The sequence below is a fragment of the Onychostruthus taczanowskii genome, unplaced genomic scaffold (assembly GCF_017590055.1).
Source record: "Onychostruthus taczanowskii isolate IOZ18803 unplaced genomic scaffold, ASM1759005v1 scaffold118, whole genome shotgun sequence".
Classification (NCBI taxonomy): Eukaryota; Metazoa; Chordata; class Aves; order Passeriformes; family Passeridae; genus Onychostruthus; species Onychostruthus taczanowskii.
In genome coordinates this window covers 1,312,446-1,328,584 of record NW_024498329.1, presented here as the reverse complement: position 1 = coordinate 1,328,584, position 16,139 = coordinate 1,312,446, and the positions used below count along the sequence as shown (strand labels likewise).

Sequence of the window (16,139 nt, the reverse complement as noted above, 5' to 3'; positions counted from 1 at the left end):
GTTAGTTCAGCAATCCAGACAGGTATAAGAGAAACACAAACGTTATGAATTGAGACAAGGGGTTGATGCTGCTGTGCTAAAGGAAAATGAATCAGACAAGAAAAGTTAAAATCAAGACAGCTGCATTTCGTGCAGGCTATTAATAGTACCAACTTCAGTCCTGACTCCTTGCAGGACATGATGCCACCTGTGACGAATTCACCCATCTGTGTTATCTCCCTAGTGATTCATCTTAAATTCTAAGATGATATCTACTAAATTCTTAAATCTTCCTCAGTTACATCTTGCCTGTGACCAATCCCACTGTCTGAATATGTATCATGAAGAAAGCCTCCAAGTCAGCACATGACTAGTCTCAGTCTCATGAGCCTTCAGCCAGTGTCCTGCAGGAACATCTAAGTGCATGGCTTCAGCTGTAGCTTTCCCTTCTGCTCTCAAGCTTCAGCTCTGGTCTCTGCAAACACTTAACCTAAGACACCAGAGGAACCAACCTGTGACCTACAGCACCAATTTCTCTGTAGCAGAGGGTGCCCCCCCTTGCTGCCTAAACATTCTAATGTGCAATTAAGACACTGGCAAGATTCAAAGGGAGACTGGACAGCTTAATGATATCATTCAAATCAAACATGACACATTAAACCTGTGTTAGTAGTTTATATTGCTAATTGTAATTAACACTGAGTAAAGGTGTGGGAGATGAAAAGCCTGCTTGTATGAACTGGATCATCTCTACCTACTAGACTAGAGGGAAACCTTCCCTGAACACAGAGCACGCTTTGGTTTTCTCACAGGAAAGTTTATTTTACCTTCCTGTTAGAGCAAGGCTGCCAGAATTAGAGGAAAGACACTTCATGAGATGGACTACAACTGAGAGATGACTGAATAGTGCTGAACATTTACCATAAACAGAGAGCAAGATTTTGCCTATTACCTTTAATTCTTCCAGTGACATAGAGAAAGCCATCCTTGTCTAGCTTTCCTAAATCTCCAGAATGCAGCCACCCCTCCTCATCAAAGGCTTCTTTTGTTCTGTCTTCCATATTTAAATAACCCATGAAAACAGTCCTTCCCCAGAAACAGATTTCTCCATTGCCTTCTGTATCTTTGTCCACCAGTTTCACTCTGCATCCAGGTGCTGGTTTACCACAGCTACCAGAGAAGAGCAGAAAAACCCCACAAGGATCACAGAAACATCAAATATAATACTGATAAACTGGCCAACGTGCCAAATCCCTGAAACTGTCAAAGTATCTGTGACTGCAATTATCATCATGTTGTAACTGTCCAACAGCCACGGAATACTCCTTCACTAGGGCAGATTTATCAAGGTGTCTGAGCACTTTCTGGCAGTCTGTCTCAGCCTGTGCTTGCTGCTTTGCCCCCCTGTATCTGCAGGCATAAAACCATTTTTGGTTTTATAAAACCATTTTGAGGTTTTGCATTCCTCCCTTGGCCAAGGGCTATGGTAAATATCAGATGTAGTCACTGTGTTTGGCTGTAATGCTACAACTCAGTTTCAGTGCTCCTGCCACAGTGTGCTATGGAGTCAACCTGTTCAAATTCTGACCTGGAAGTTATTCTGACTCCCAAAGTCACAACAGAGTGGCAATGCACTCAGGGAAAATAAAATAAGCTGCAGTATCTTTGCTGATCTTAGTAAATACTTTTTTCATAGATAAAATTAAACTGATCATATTAAAAAAATAGTAATAAAAGCAAAATTACCTGTGCTGCCTGTAAATGTAAGGCCCAGAAAGGCAATGTGGGCCTGTGGTCTCGCTCATCCCATAGGCCTCATACAGAGTGATGTTCAGACCCAGGAAGAAATACAGTGTTTCTGTATTGAGAGGAGCAGCACCAGAAAAGTGCTTCTGACAGGAAGAAAGCCCCAGTGCGCTGCGGATTTTCGCAAGCACTAAGTAGTCTGCTAGTCTTGTGCAGAGCTGCTTTAGATCACTGCTGGGTACAAAATACACAAGTAAGTCAGAGCAACCTAGGAAGTTTTCAAAACACAATCAGGGACAGATTTTGTTTGGACATGTATTTGTCATTTGGTTTTGGATGCTGACAGAAGTTAGAACATGATGTAAGGTGTTACATTCATCCTTCTTCCATTTATTCCATGTCTTTCATTTCTTCTGCCTTTGGAGCTTTCCTACCTCCAACTCTTGAGGTATCTGAATTCAACAAATACATAAAGAATCTATAAAAACAGATTGTATACAACACAGCTCTTGTATTCCTGATTTTTTATCAGTTAAATGTGTCTCTGAGAACCTACACCATCGAAATCTGAAATTTGCAAGATCTATCTGAGAAACTGAACGATAAGACGAGCAAAGGAATATCATGGAGTGATATTTGGAATGCCATTCTGCGTAAGAAATTTCCCCCACTTCATTGTAAAACAATTCATATCAATAACAATTGATAACTACACCCTCCCCCGAGCACTATATCTGCTGTGTTGCCAAGACAGATTTTACCCACTTATACAGAGTCTCACTGAGGCTTCATGGGTTATTACAAGCAAATTGCTACTTTCAGGTTGCTGGAAATCTCACTCGTTGTATGACACACCTGTTTGAGCCATTCAGGTTCCTCTCTAAGCTAAGTGACATAGCCCAGGAAAGGATTTTCTTCTTTATAAATCCTGACTGAGCAGAAACATCCTTTAACTTCTCCATGATTTTCTCCCATACTCTGGGAACTCCCATGTGAGATGTTGGCTGCACTTCTTTTAGTGTGTTGATCAAGCTGCCCTGTTATAATAATGAAATAATTTCAACAAAAGGCACACAGCAGAGATAAAGAGTTTTGGTGAAGTAAAACCTGAATGTTTCATTCTGTAGAACATCACTAAATATGCAGAACATAAAGAAGGGCTGCTGAGCCCACTTCAGTCACCCATATGCACTAATATGTGTCAGACTGACACACTGGAGGAGGTATGTACACAAGGAGGAAAAACACACACGGTTAGTTCCTCCAGCCTCCCTTTTCTCCAAAACCTGCTTATACTTCTTTTGCCTTAAAAGAACCTTATGAATATGAATTATATATTTTAATTAGAATCTAGAGCACTGGATCACAAACACAATGAGCTTTATTTTTCCATAACTCTCACAATAATGGACTCTCCATCTTCATCCTCTACAACTTTTCAAATATCATATTCTCTCCTTGGGATGTTTTCTAAGAGAAAGAAGTGTAACCTTAATTAGATATAATGCAAGACAAGGTACCTTTAGAGCATCTGGCTCAGCAAAGTAAACTTGCTCTCCCCATTTGATTCCAGTCCACAGGTCATAGATCTGTGCAGCTATGTGGCTGAGTGGGAGATAACTGACTATGGACTCCTGCTGGACCTCTGCAGGATGCATACCTCCTGCTCTGCTGCAATGGGCTGATGTCCAAGTTATCTGTTTAAATAAATAATACAACAAATTAGGTATGGTCGGGATTTTGGGTTGGGTTTTTCTCTTTTCTTCCTCTTAACACAAACTTGTTATCCTCTTGCTGTGCTAATGAAACTGTGAAAAATCTGTGCTCACAGAAAGACATTGCAATATTGACCACACACCAGTCTGTCAGTTCCCTGGGGACACTGCCAAAAGACAGATTACCTTTGCAGCAATACAGAAGAGCAGATAACATAAGTAAATACAGCATTTGTGCTGCCTGACTGGGCTGTGAACACTAGCAGCTCCCCATTCCCTAGTGACACAGCCAGGCAGCCATGGGCTGGATGGATGAGAAACAAACTGATCTGTTCCTTCCTTTCCAACTCTCCAGCTCTGCAAGCTTTCTATTTAAACTGGCACCTTCCATCAGTGCTGTATCTGCAAGTTTGTTGCGGTGTGATGTCATGACTTGCCTCAGTTTCCCGTGGTTCCTCCCTGAAATTTCCTTCCCCAGGTGGGGTGTCAATCACCTTTCCTTTCCCCACCCTTGACCCCTGCTGGGCACTGTCTATCAACCCAGAAATTCCAAGGAGAGCGTCGAGCAATTGGCAGGTTCAAAGGATGCTCTCCACCCCCTGGGGGGCCATTGGCCCACCCAGGTGTCCCTCTCACCTGAGACCCCCTCCCCTCATACCTGCTTGGTGCTCCCTGGGTCCCCTCCCCTGCCCCTCTGCCCAGGTAAAAGGGAAGCACACCACGCGGTCGGGAGTGCTCTTGGAGCTGTTGCAGGATTCAGAGGCCGTGCCACCAAAATAAAAACTCTGGATTAAAAACTCTCCATCGGGACCCGCTCCTTTCTTCACCTCGCCTCAAAGGTTCCTCCAGCTCAGGGAGGCAGAGCAGTGACCCCCTCACAGCGAGCCCCAGCCGCAGGCCCTGGAGCTCGGGGCACGCCCGGGCTGTCCCCACGTGCCCAGTGCGAGCACAGGCACCGAACAGCGTCCCTGGGGAGGAAGGAGCACGGGGCCGCTGTTCGGTCAGCAGCTGGAACCAGACACACCAAGGCAGTCCTGTCAGTAATACTGGTCCGCTCCAATACAAGTTAGAAAAGGAACAATAAATACTCAGTGATCGGTGAGCTCAAAGGACAATTTAGAATCAGCCACAAACTCATTGTCTGGTACTGATGATCCCCTGGCTAAGCTCTCAGGAGGAAGACAGCAGCTGCACTCTGTTCCTCTGGAAGCCTCTGGGATATTTATTCACTGCAGTGGTTCCCAAGTGACACACACGCCCACGCCTCTCGTGAGAGGCAGCACATACACGAATAGTTTTGAAGTTGTGTTGCTTGACTTCTTAGTGAACCTGGATCATGTTTCCCCCTCCTTCCTCCTATTTCCCACTTTATCTCAGAAGATGCAGCTCAAGAATGCTAAATATGCATACCTTCATCATCAGAACATAGCATATGGAAGATGCATAAATATACGTGATGGTGTGAGAGACAATGGAGAAGATACATGTGCACAAAAATAAAAACCAAAACAAACAACACCCCCTAAAAAAACCCAAGCAAACCAGAAAACCCCAAATAACAAAAAGAAACAGCTCTTTCTCAGAGGAGTCTGTAATCTAAACTGGGTAGTGCAGGATATAGAAATGAGAGTATTAAGATGGCAGAGTACAGACATAAACCACATGTATTCCTGTTATCACAGCACATTCCTTTGTAATAAATTAGAAGGTACAAGTGTAGGCTTGGCCTAAGGAAATAGAGATTCTCAAGAGAGGGTTTTAAGGAGCAGCATACTGCCAGGCCATCCAAGTTTAGGTGGCAGTGCTGGACAAGCAGCTGTGGGAGACACATAGTAGGAAGAACAGGATGTCTTTAAGATGTGTCTGTGTTCACTGCTTTTACTTCAAGCTTCACAGCACACAGGCACACACAGCAGATCTGTAAGAGTCATGCAGGACTGACTCAGCACTGGTTTTGCACATGAACAGTGGCAAACATCTTTGACTAAAGAAGGCAGCAGCAGAGCTACAGGCATGGCATGCTTTCCACTGTTTGTCAACATAAAAATAGCCTGTTTGTGATCAGCAGCCAAGAATAGTTTGGCAGCTGGCATGGAAATGACACCAGACTCCTTTGATATAAAAGAGCATAGATTTGTAACATTCAATCAGTCTTTTTGTCTCCCAAGTTCATATGTTCTGCTTCCAGGTACTAGTGCATTAATTCCCTACATTTGGGTGAATTGCTGTTTTCACATTGTGCATGTGTGCAATAATTTCTGCTTTAAGGGGTGAGGCCTCAACTTAGACCATCCCTTTTCAAAGATTCTCTATTTATTCAGAAAGGTTCCCTATCACCTTCCACTCCTTCTCAGCCATCAAACACATATCTTTCCAAGCAAACCTCTGTGGAAAGTCTTTTTAGCAAATAACTTTGCTTTTGTCTCTAACTGTGAACTTTCTGTTTGCAACAACACAGGTAAGGGTTACTGTCAGCACCAGCACTGAGCACTGGAGCTGTATTATACTCCAGTGACAGACATAGAAACCTGCACACAAGTCCAGGAACAAAAAACACCAAAGTGAAAAGTCCACACATCCACCCCCAATTTTAATAAAATCTGCAAAAGCAGACTGTTTCGATAGTAGCTGGCTGATGTAGATGATTTGCTCATTTCATGGTGACCTATGACATTCATTTGAGAGACTTTATGGCAATCTGTGAATTATATTTATGAATTCATGCATTAGATCTCACAAGAAATATAGCGAATAAAAATTTCATACTCATAAAGAACTGTTCAACTTTGTGAAGGGCTGTTTGAATGGAGTTTCATTTTTTCCCTTGTTTGTACTTTACCAGAAACAGCTGACTGCCCTTTGCTTTGCAGTATAGTATCCACACTGTAAAAGCAAAAGCATTTCAGGGCTCTAGGATGTACCAGCCACTTCAAACCACAAGAAAAAATATCCCCACACTTTGCTGTTCCTCTGCTACAGGAGGTGCCTTAAGTACCTACATTGTCATGACTCAGCATGGCTCCTTTTGGCTTCCCAGTTGTTCCAGAGGTGTATATCAGAACACAGCACTGATTCGGCTTTTGGGAGTTAATAATGTCATCCAAAGTACTGTCAGAGACGTCACCTCCCAGCTCCAGAAACTCTTCCATCTAGAACATGGAAGAGAAAATACAGATACCAAATGGCTTCCTACAAATTGACACGGTACTGCATCTTTCCTGTCTCAAAAATGTTAGAACATTTCAGTGCCTTGTTCTGAACACATGTCCAAGGCAAGGTTCCCCAGACCTTGGCTATGGAAGAAATATTGTGAGTCTACCTTAGAGCTTAATGTGTGAATTGCAAACAGACCATCTAAAATTGTGCTGTCATGAGTCTTTTCAATGTCTAAGAAGGAATAGTAATACTGTTCCTCCTCCAACGTGGACACTATGGATAAGTATGGAGGCTAAAACTCTGTTACATTCTCACACCATAAGAATGATTTTGAATATTATTTAAAGGAACCTGGATGCATAATTTTTAAAAGTACACTTGTGACAGCTCATCTATAATTCATTGTACATTATATAAATATAACTATAAAGCAATTGAACAAAAGCCTCTTTGTAAAAACATCATTATCTAGATATGTGAATATTTGCCCAAATTATGTGCTCTTTTATAGGAAACAGCATATGATGATGCTGGTCACAACTTCCATTCAAATGTGGCTCATTCTAGAGTGAGATAAAACTTTTACGACACTGGGCTTTTGTGCCACACAAATTGGCCTAGAAGAATCCTGAACCTGCTCCTCTGTATTACATGGGTTGCTCCCCAATACCCCTGATGTGCTGTTAAGTGTAACATTGTTTGCAATGCTAATTAGAAGCTAGAGTATCAGAGAATTTTAAAAGAAAATGGATAACCAAATGGTCAGTTTCCCACTGCAATAATGTGATTCATACTGTGCTACAGAAGTGTAATATTTATTTGCAAGGTGCAGCACTGTCATTTTTCAGCAATTTCTTGGAGCTATATCTAGGACCACAAAGCAGTAATAGAGATGATGAGAAAAATAGAGGTAAAAAAGGAGAGCCTCTGCTTGAGGGTAGTTCATTTCTTCTTTCAGACATCTGGCATTACCACTGGGCTACTAAGATTACAATAGTCAGCGTCTGTGGCACCTTAACCTCCTTTTCTTGGGTGGCAAGGCTGCCCCAAGCATTATTCATCAGTTTTATACTTTCTTCCAACAAACCACATCTCTAAAAAGAGAGGCACTTCAGAGCTCTGTAGCAAATCAGGGATTTGTCACATTCTATTGCTTCCCCACAGAATGTGGCTGCATCAGTTTCACAAGCTCCTGGAAAGCCTGGTGGTGTGAAGGACGTAATTGTTTGTATGTCACTAAGCAGTTGTTCCTGCTTTCCTGACCATACTGTGTTCTCACAGTGGAATGCACTGATCACTGAGAATCTGTTGTGCAGGCTTTGTTTACTGAACAGCACCTGTAACAGATGGTGTTGGCATTCCAGCAAGTGCAAAAGGTACAGAAACAGTCACACCACACTCCTGACTCTGCATTTGCCTTCTGGAAACACGCACTGCTCAGCCAGCTCTGCCTCTGCTGCCGCTCATCACACAGCACAAATCCCTTCCATCAAACACTGCGTGGGCTGGTGGTTTGCTCCACATCACAGCTCAGCAGCAATAACTTCTGCCTCTGGTGATCTGATCTCTCATTTTTCCTTTAGATGACATAAACTATGGCACCTGTCAGACACTCACACTGGCTCCTCTGAGAAAATGTCCAACATGACACCTGAACACTGAACCAGCATTTAAAAATACAGCAATTCTCACCCATTTAGATTTCAGTAAGTGCAAGTTTTTCAAAAATTAAATGCTAGCACCTAATCTTTTTAAATAGTAAAAGATCTTTGTATTAACATTTTTATTGTACAAGATGCAAAGCATGCTCTATACCAGTATGTATAGTATTGGAACAATAACAGTTTATTATTAAGTTATATGCAAGATATTTTTAAAAAGGCACAGAAGACTTTTTTCTTATCAGATTATCAAAATTGCAAGTATTATCACTGTTCATTATAATTTTATACACTGAATACATTATATTTCTCTTCAATATAATTTTTCAACAGCTGAAGTTTTTCAGCCTAAAATCTGATCTGTAGTCCAGTTAAAATACTGGATTAAAAAAACCAAAAAAATCCAAATTCACAGGCACCAGGAAGTAACTTTTTCTTTTTAACCATTTGAGAGTACACATTCCCACCTAAAACCTACAGGTGTTTTAATAACCCAGTCAAGTTAAAAATTAGGAAAACACAAGACAGACAGTAAAGCAAGGCAGCCCTTTTCTTAAATGTGAAGTATCAAAGGTAAATTGAACAGATAAAGCTGATAAAGCTTTTGAATGTGTTTGCTGGAACACAGCAATGCATTCTAAAGGGCAGATAATCACAGGAAAAATGTATCAAATAAATAACAGCCCACATATTAACTGGTAATCCATAGGTATAACCCATGCATTATTTGGTTATGCCTCTGTTCTAGTATCCACTCACCGTGTACAAATTTGGATGTCTCTCTGCAATGGAGTCCTTATACAGCACCACAGCCTTCAAGTGGGGCAACCGATTCCAGATCTGTTGCATTTTTTAAAACAAAGTTATTTATTATTCACATCTTGTGTGGGCTTTTACCCACTCTAATGCTGCCAAAACTGTAATGGGTTGACCGGCACAAGAACCTCCCATCTCCCTTCACCTCCAAATATTCTCCCCTAAAGTCATCACCAACCAGCTCAGCTAGAGGTGGGGGAAGGAGAAAAGAACTACATAGTCTACACAGACTACACAGTCTGCTCCAGGAAATCTAGTTTCAGTCAAAAGGTTTAAAAAATGAAAAATATACCAGAAATGGCTCCTCAGCATCCTTTCTCAAAATGCCCAAAAGGGCACATAAAGGACCAGTGCAGGCCAAGCTAGAAGCTGATCTGGGCCTGTGATTACCAATAAAGTCCCTCAGCAAAAAGTGATGTTCAAGTGCTAAAAAAAGTTCTACTTCCTTAAGGAAAAAAATCAAAGGAAGCTGTACGCACATTGTAAGGAGAAATGAAAATATAAAGCTGCAGGCCTACAGGAGTGGCTGCTGCTTTCAGCAGCTCTTTGTGTGCTTTGCATGGCCTACAGGAAGCATTGATTTCACTGAATTCTGTGAGACTCTATGCCTCACAGATGCCTTTCAATTAATCACATTTTGAACTGAATGTTGCCAATACAAAAGCAGTGGCTCGATGGTAGCCAGTATGTACATATTATTAGAAGGACAGCAACTGAGATGTTATTATTTCAGTCTTGGGTTCCAGAAAAAAAGTTCCAAAAAACCCCTCTGCTGGATAAAGCAGTGCTGGCCAGAGCTCTCTTCTTCAACATAATGTGTATGAACCAAATCCCTTGAGTTGTTCCATTTGGATTCTTCTCTCCATGTCACAACAGCATAGCCTGGTATTGTGTCAATGACACTCTCAGAAGGCTTATCTGTGTGTTTTTACAGAATACTTACAAAAATTTCTCTTCCTCCATATGGCATATAAAACACAACTACAAAATATAAAGTAATTAATGAACAATTTATCTTAAATGCATTTGAAAAAAAAACACTGCATATTTTCTCTCTTGCAGGTATGTGGTCTTGGCAGAAAGCTCCATCATGGAGGGTTCTCCTGCTTCAGCAAACGGTGCAATTTGGTGCAAGTTTAATGAGTCCACAGGCCTCCCTCAACATCTGACAGACAGACAAGCCCTTCCCAAGAGCTGCCTGTGCTTCTCTCCCAAGTCACCTTGCCATCAGATTGGTCTTTCCATCTGGCACTGCTGCTGAAAGGCAGGCCCAGCTGCCCAAGAGTTCTGTCAAAATTGAGACTGTTCACTTAAGGAGGTTCCTGCTTTCTTACTAAGCTCTGTCTCATGTTAATCATGATGCTACCAAAGTGCAGTAAACTCAAGAGCCTTAATGGCTGATATTACAAGCAGGAAAAGATGATAACTTGGAAAGAGAAAATTCTGAACACTGACATCCTTAATATTTAAATGGCAGACCTTTACAAACCTGCATCAGCATAATCTCTTCCACTCACGTGGGACTGTGCTTTTCCAAACAGGATCAGGTGGTGATAGTAAAAACATGGGATCAAAATGTGGGTTTTTTTCAGGTAAGCCTGCAGTGAACCATCCAGTGAGTTCTCTGCTGGAGCCACAGACACTGCAGAGGGTCAGAGCCACCCAAGAGCTCTGACGCTGGATACCAGATTTCTGAGAAACAACACACACTTCACAAAGAAAGGTTTCATGATACAGAGAGTGTACAAAGTATTTGGGACCAACACAGCATTGAGAAATGAAAAATTGTAGCTTTTCAGTAATCATTCAGCCACCTTGTACCTGCATTATCTTGTCCAGCTGTTTCTGATTTTCCACAACCATGACATCAGTCCTGCTGTCATGGGCAATGTAGTGACAGGCCTCTGGAGAATTGGTTGTATATATTCCTGTGACAATTCCTCTGCATCAAAACATTTATACATATAAGAACACACATTTATATGCATACACACACATACACATGCACATAGTATAAAAAGAGGAGAATAATAATCAAAGATCAGGTGAAACCTGAAGGGGTATGAAGATGTGGAAGCAAACAGCAGAACAGCTCTAATGTTTGTTTCACATATTCAGATATACATGAATCTCTGATTTATGCTCATTGCAAAAACTAATCTCTAAACTATTCAGCAGAAGATGCTAGGACTCAGTGTTTTAACTCACTTAAGGTTACACAAGAGTTAGCTCAGGAAGTGGTAAAAAAATCCTCACTTATGTCCTCTTTTTGTTCAAGCTGTGCACAGATACCAATCTGGATTTCATTGGTACAGAACAGCTTAAGAAGTAAAATCCAAATTAACAGGTATCAGAACCAAAGAAATCAGGGTAGTTAATATTCATGTTACTTCACCTGCTTGATTATATTTTGTCGTAGATATCATTAATATTGTATTATTATAACTAATATAAAACTGTGATTCTCATCTATTTCCCACATCTTCAATTGATAAGATCCTGTACAACAGCTTCTGTGTGACTGTCATGCTTAAGCCCACGGCAAACAGGATCCATTTATGACTGACTGAACTACTTGGGATATAAGACTCCAGCAGACTGCTGGAAGTGTCAATCAGTAGCAACACAACTTCCAAGATATGACACAAAATACTGACTTGATACATTCCCAGACCTAGCAAAATAGAAATCCCTGAATCCCCCTCAAAAATTAACTGCCCCAAAAAAATCTTACCCAGCAAAAATAGCTCCAACAGCTGAGATGAACCATTCTGGAGAATTAAATCCAAGGATTGCTACGCTATGGAATCTTTCAAGACCAAGCTTAAAAATAATGTACATACAGTTATATAATATAGGCCCACTGGAGAGAAACATACACACAAATATAAACCATGAGAACTTTTGATTTATTATTACAGTACTGACAAGGCATGTGAAGGCATGTTTTGGTATCCATGGCAAACCTGGTATTTACCAGCAATTAACAGGATGGGAATTTTCCACTGCCTTCTCCTGTCTCCTTGAACCCCGCTGCCCAGAAAGGCTCAAGACCCAGAATATTTCAATATGAACAAGAGCATAATGAGTACTAGTATTACCCTGTATTTAAAATGTTTTAAAGATTGCCTTTATCTAACCAAATTCATGATAGTAGTTTTCCCCTATTTTTCTTTTTTGATCTTAAGGCTGCTGAGCTCTTCTGAGCTCTGCACCCATGTCCCAGAGACACAGTGCAACACAGCAGCTCCTCACTTGCAGTCAAGGTCCCTGACAGCAGTGTTACCTCTGAACAAAACTCATTTTCATAATTATCATTTCAATAAAGAATATGACTACTGATCTTCAAGTAATGCAAAAAACCTCTTATATATTGTGGGGTTTGGGGTTGGGGTTTTTTTATTAATTTGGGTTTTTTTTTGGTTTTTAAAGAAATGCACCTACCTTCAAGAAGCTCTTGGCTGCTTTCCTAGAGAGGCAGTAATACTCTGAAAAAGTTATTTTCTCCCATTTTCCATTCTTTTTGCTGGCCAAAGCATTAAGGGATCCATATTTTTCCAGGCTCTCCTTGAACATCTGATGAACTGTTATGGGAGTCTGTGGGCATGAGTTATCTATTCTCAGTCTGACTCTGCCATCAGCAAAAGAAGTCCACAGAGACTCTGGAAGGTAAAGCACCATTGTCAAGGTAATCTGCAATCGAAAAACACCATGTGACTGTGTACCAGAAGACAAGAGGATTGAATAAAGACCACAGGACTAAGCACAACTCTGGCACTTCCCAGCTCTTGAGAGAAGGGCTTTCCAATTCTCTTGCTCTCAAATATACCAAGTAGAAATAGAAATCTTTATTTCTTGTACTTTGTTCTGCATCTTGAACGAAAGTGCCATACAGAATTATGTTGATGATCTGTGTGTTGCAGGCACACCCCCAGTTCCAGAAGAATCTGTCTGCCCGCGCTCAGCTCTGCACTCCCCCTTGTGCCAATGGAGTAGCTGGTGAATCAGAAGGCTAAAGAGATACAAAAGATATGAAACCTCCACTCTGTTCAGTATCCAAGCTCCTTTTGTGTGTTATAACTCTTCCCTCCCTCCTGCCCCTCCAGCTATTCTCCCTCATCCTATCCCTGTTCCTCACTACTTCCCACAGTTTTTCCCTTGGTCATGTGTCCCATGTGCTAATGAGTCCATTCCACTCACTCCTGTCTTGCCCTGGCTCCGGTTTTCATCTTCTGTTCTTGTCTTCCTCACCCTGTCTTTATACCATCCCCTTTTTTCTCCCTGTATTTTTTTCTCCCCTTCTTTGACAGGACAAAGATGCAGAGCACCAAAAAATGTTACTTGGCTCTCACCACTGGTGCCAAGGACTGGGACAGTCCCTGGCACTCACAAGAAATGACTGCCTCAAAGACTGTCCTTGGCTCTTGCAAACCCTGCAAGAGGCTGAGTGTGAATACACTCCTTAGAGGATCTAGGGGTAATAAGTTGGCAAAATTCAGGTGAATTCTCACAAGGAAAGCACAAACCCTCCCACGACTCCCCCATCAAACAGTTCCCATACTTATGAACAAAATAGTTTTTTACGAATTTTTTTTTCCTTAGATGTACTTTTATAAATGAAGCAATATTTTTAGCATAGGCGTAAAAAAATTGATATATTCTACAGTGAGCTGGTGAAAAACTTTCAGACCAAAGTGCTTGGGTTTGTAAGAATTAAGAGTAACAGAAAACAGTACTTTTTGTAATTCCTAATACAAGTTAACAAGCATAATTGCATTTTACTACACCTATGGAAAGCAAAAACTGTAAAGCAAGCTCAGTTAGTATCTGTGCTGTTTCCTGCTACCTCAGTGGCTGAAAAAGAGCAGTTTTGGAGTGTTCAAAAGGACAACATGCATCTCTCAATACACAACACCCCTCTCCAATGTTATTCTAGTTGCTTCAGAGGTCTGGGAACTGCCTCTCTGAGCACTTGTGGCAATACAGGCACACATCAGCCACAACTGGATCCACAGCAGTGCTTTAGAATACACTTGCAGCCTACACTAAGAGCCAGAGGCACAGCAAACTACTGTAAGCTCACAAACATTTCATTCCATTCCTGCTCCTGGCTGGCAGATTTGCACTGTTCTCTTGACAAACAGAAGGTGCTAATGACAACAATAAGTACAAATTAGGCTGCTTCATCTCCAAGTGCCTTCATTTTCTCATGAGCAAATGGCACATAATGATTTCCAAAACACAGGTGCGGAGCTGTGCTTAGGTCAGTGGAGAAAGGGCATCATAAATCCAGACAGTTTAGAAACAAGTTGCTGAGAAGGAGTTTAGGTAATAGACAGACTTTATCAAAGTGTAAGCAGTCGCACCCAATAAATACTTTATGAATTGAGAAGGCAAAGCAGCTGTTTCTGCACTTAACCCCAAAGCAGGCTTGAAAAGGATGAGAGGTAAGACCTGTCAGAGACAGAAGCTATTGTTAATCCAAATGTTTATTGTATGCAGTGACACACCAAAGCCCAGATGAAAAATTATATATATATATATATGTTCTGGCTTCCAAAACAAAGGCATCAGGGATTGCAGGTGTGCTTGGACACAGGTAGGTGACTGCTCTGTTCAAAACAAAATCATACCATACAGCACTAAAATACATTCTGGTCCATATATTACAAACTTTCCTGAATAAAACATTCCTCTCTTGAAGGAAATGGAAAATACTAGCAACATTACTACAATAACAGCACAGAAGTTGCATTAAATATGGTCTTTCCACTTCACATGTGCAGCAGATAACAGCACTGCCCCCAGAGAATAATGAAAATCAATCAAATCCCTGAAATATCTATACACAGAAACCAAAAATGTACATGAAAACTGGGTTTCCTTTTGTTTTCCTTATGCAGGTTTCTCTGCTGTTAAAAAGGCATCTTTGATTCATATCAAAGACAAGGAACAGAATCACTTTCAGAGACTCTGCATCACAATAATACTCAAGATACAGCATAAACAAATATAAACCTGAATGCCCATTTAGTGTCTGCTTTTGCATGTATTTGCAGGTAGAACTTAAAACAGTTCTGAAATCTCAATAAGCCAAATAATTCTAAAAATCTAATTTGTCTGTCCACAGAGTTAGTAAAAACAACATAACGTGAACAATATATTCCTCTGTCAGTTTGCAGAGGGATTTTGAGCAGAGGGCTTATTCTTTGTACAAAGTGCCTGGGAAGGAATGCCTGGCTAAATACTAAATGCATCAATTATAAATGCTGGAAGAAGCAAAACAGGTGTTCTGCCTCAGTAGCATCCGAAAGTTACCTGCAATGTCCAGGTTGGAAATCAACTTAGTACCTCCTGAAACCAAAGTGGAGATCAGAACAAAACCCCTCAATATACACTCTTAGCACTGGTACATTATACAACTGTATCTTCACAGAGTACAAGGAAAAAACCCAGCACTCCAGCTCAAAGCACTTGATGCCACTGAAAGTTTTCTGTATGCAAGCAAAGAGCAGTTGTTCCCTGTTACTATGATATTTTTATGATTTTTCTCCTATTCTAGCTGACAAGCCTCAGGAAAGAAATGTAAATAACAACTACTTGATGGCTGTGGAATGTGGTCTGAACACTGTTTACCAACACCTTTGATTGATCCATGTGAGTTGTTTCTCCTTAATAACCAATCAAAGATTCAGCTCTGTCGGACTCTCTGAGAGTCACGAGATTTTGTCACTATTCCTTTCCTTTCCTCGTTAACCTTCTCAAGAATCCTTTCTTTCTATTCTTTTTAGTATAGCTTTAGTACAGCATTTTAAAATAATATAATACTATAATATAATAAATCAGCCTTCTGAAACATGAAGTCAAAATTCTCATCTCTTCCCTCATCCTGAGACCCCCAAACACAACCATAGTTCCTTTCCTCTTTCTTCCACTAACTCCTGCTACCTGCACTATACTTCATACTCAAAATGCTTTTTCATCCACTATTATGTGACCTTGGCTCATGTCCTTCATATGAATTCTGAAGGTCAGAGATGTTACAAAAAGATTTCTACTTTAGAAG

General features: G+C 40.9%; 1 protein-coding gene across 5 annotated transcripts in view; it reads right to left on the bottom strand.

Annotated features, from left to right (window-relative positions):
• Positions 1 to 16,139, bottom strand: part of ACSBG1 (acyl-CoA synthetase bubblegum family member 1) — a 40,580-nt gene that overhangs the window by 3,354 nt on the left and 21,087 nt on the right. For 2 of the 5 annotated variants that reach the window (XM_041427699.1, XM_041427698.1), the window contains 9 exons: positions 12,518 to 12,735; positions 11,808 to 11,896; positions 10,895 to 11,015; positions 9,017 to 9,097; positions 6,440 to 6,589; positions 3,246 to 3,422; positions 2,581 to 2,762; positions 1,726 to 1,959; positions 932 to 1,149 (listed from right to left, as the gene is read on the bottom strand). In XM_041427699.1, coding sequence (XP_041283633.1) covers positions 932 to 1,149; positions 1,726 to 1,959; positions 2,581 to 2,762; positions 3,246 to 3,422; positions 6,440 to 6,589; positions 9,017 to 9,097; positions 10,895 to 11,015; positions 11,808 to 11,896; positions 12,518 to 12,649 — 1,384 coding nt within the window. In that variant the 5' untranslated portion in view covers positions 12,650 to 12,735. Of the gene's footprint in view, positions 1 to 931; positions 1,150 to 1,725; positions 1,960 to 2,580; positions 2,763 to 3,245; positions 3,423 to 6,439; positions 6,590 to 9,016; positions 9,992 to 10,887; positions 11,016 to 11,807; positions 11,897 to 12,517; positions 12,736 to 16,139 lie in introns of those variants that run through there. The other 3 variants (XM_041427700.1, XM_041427701.1, XM_041427703.1) reach the window with 3 other exon arrangements.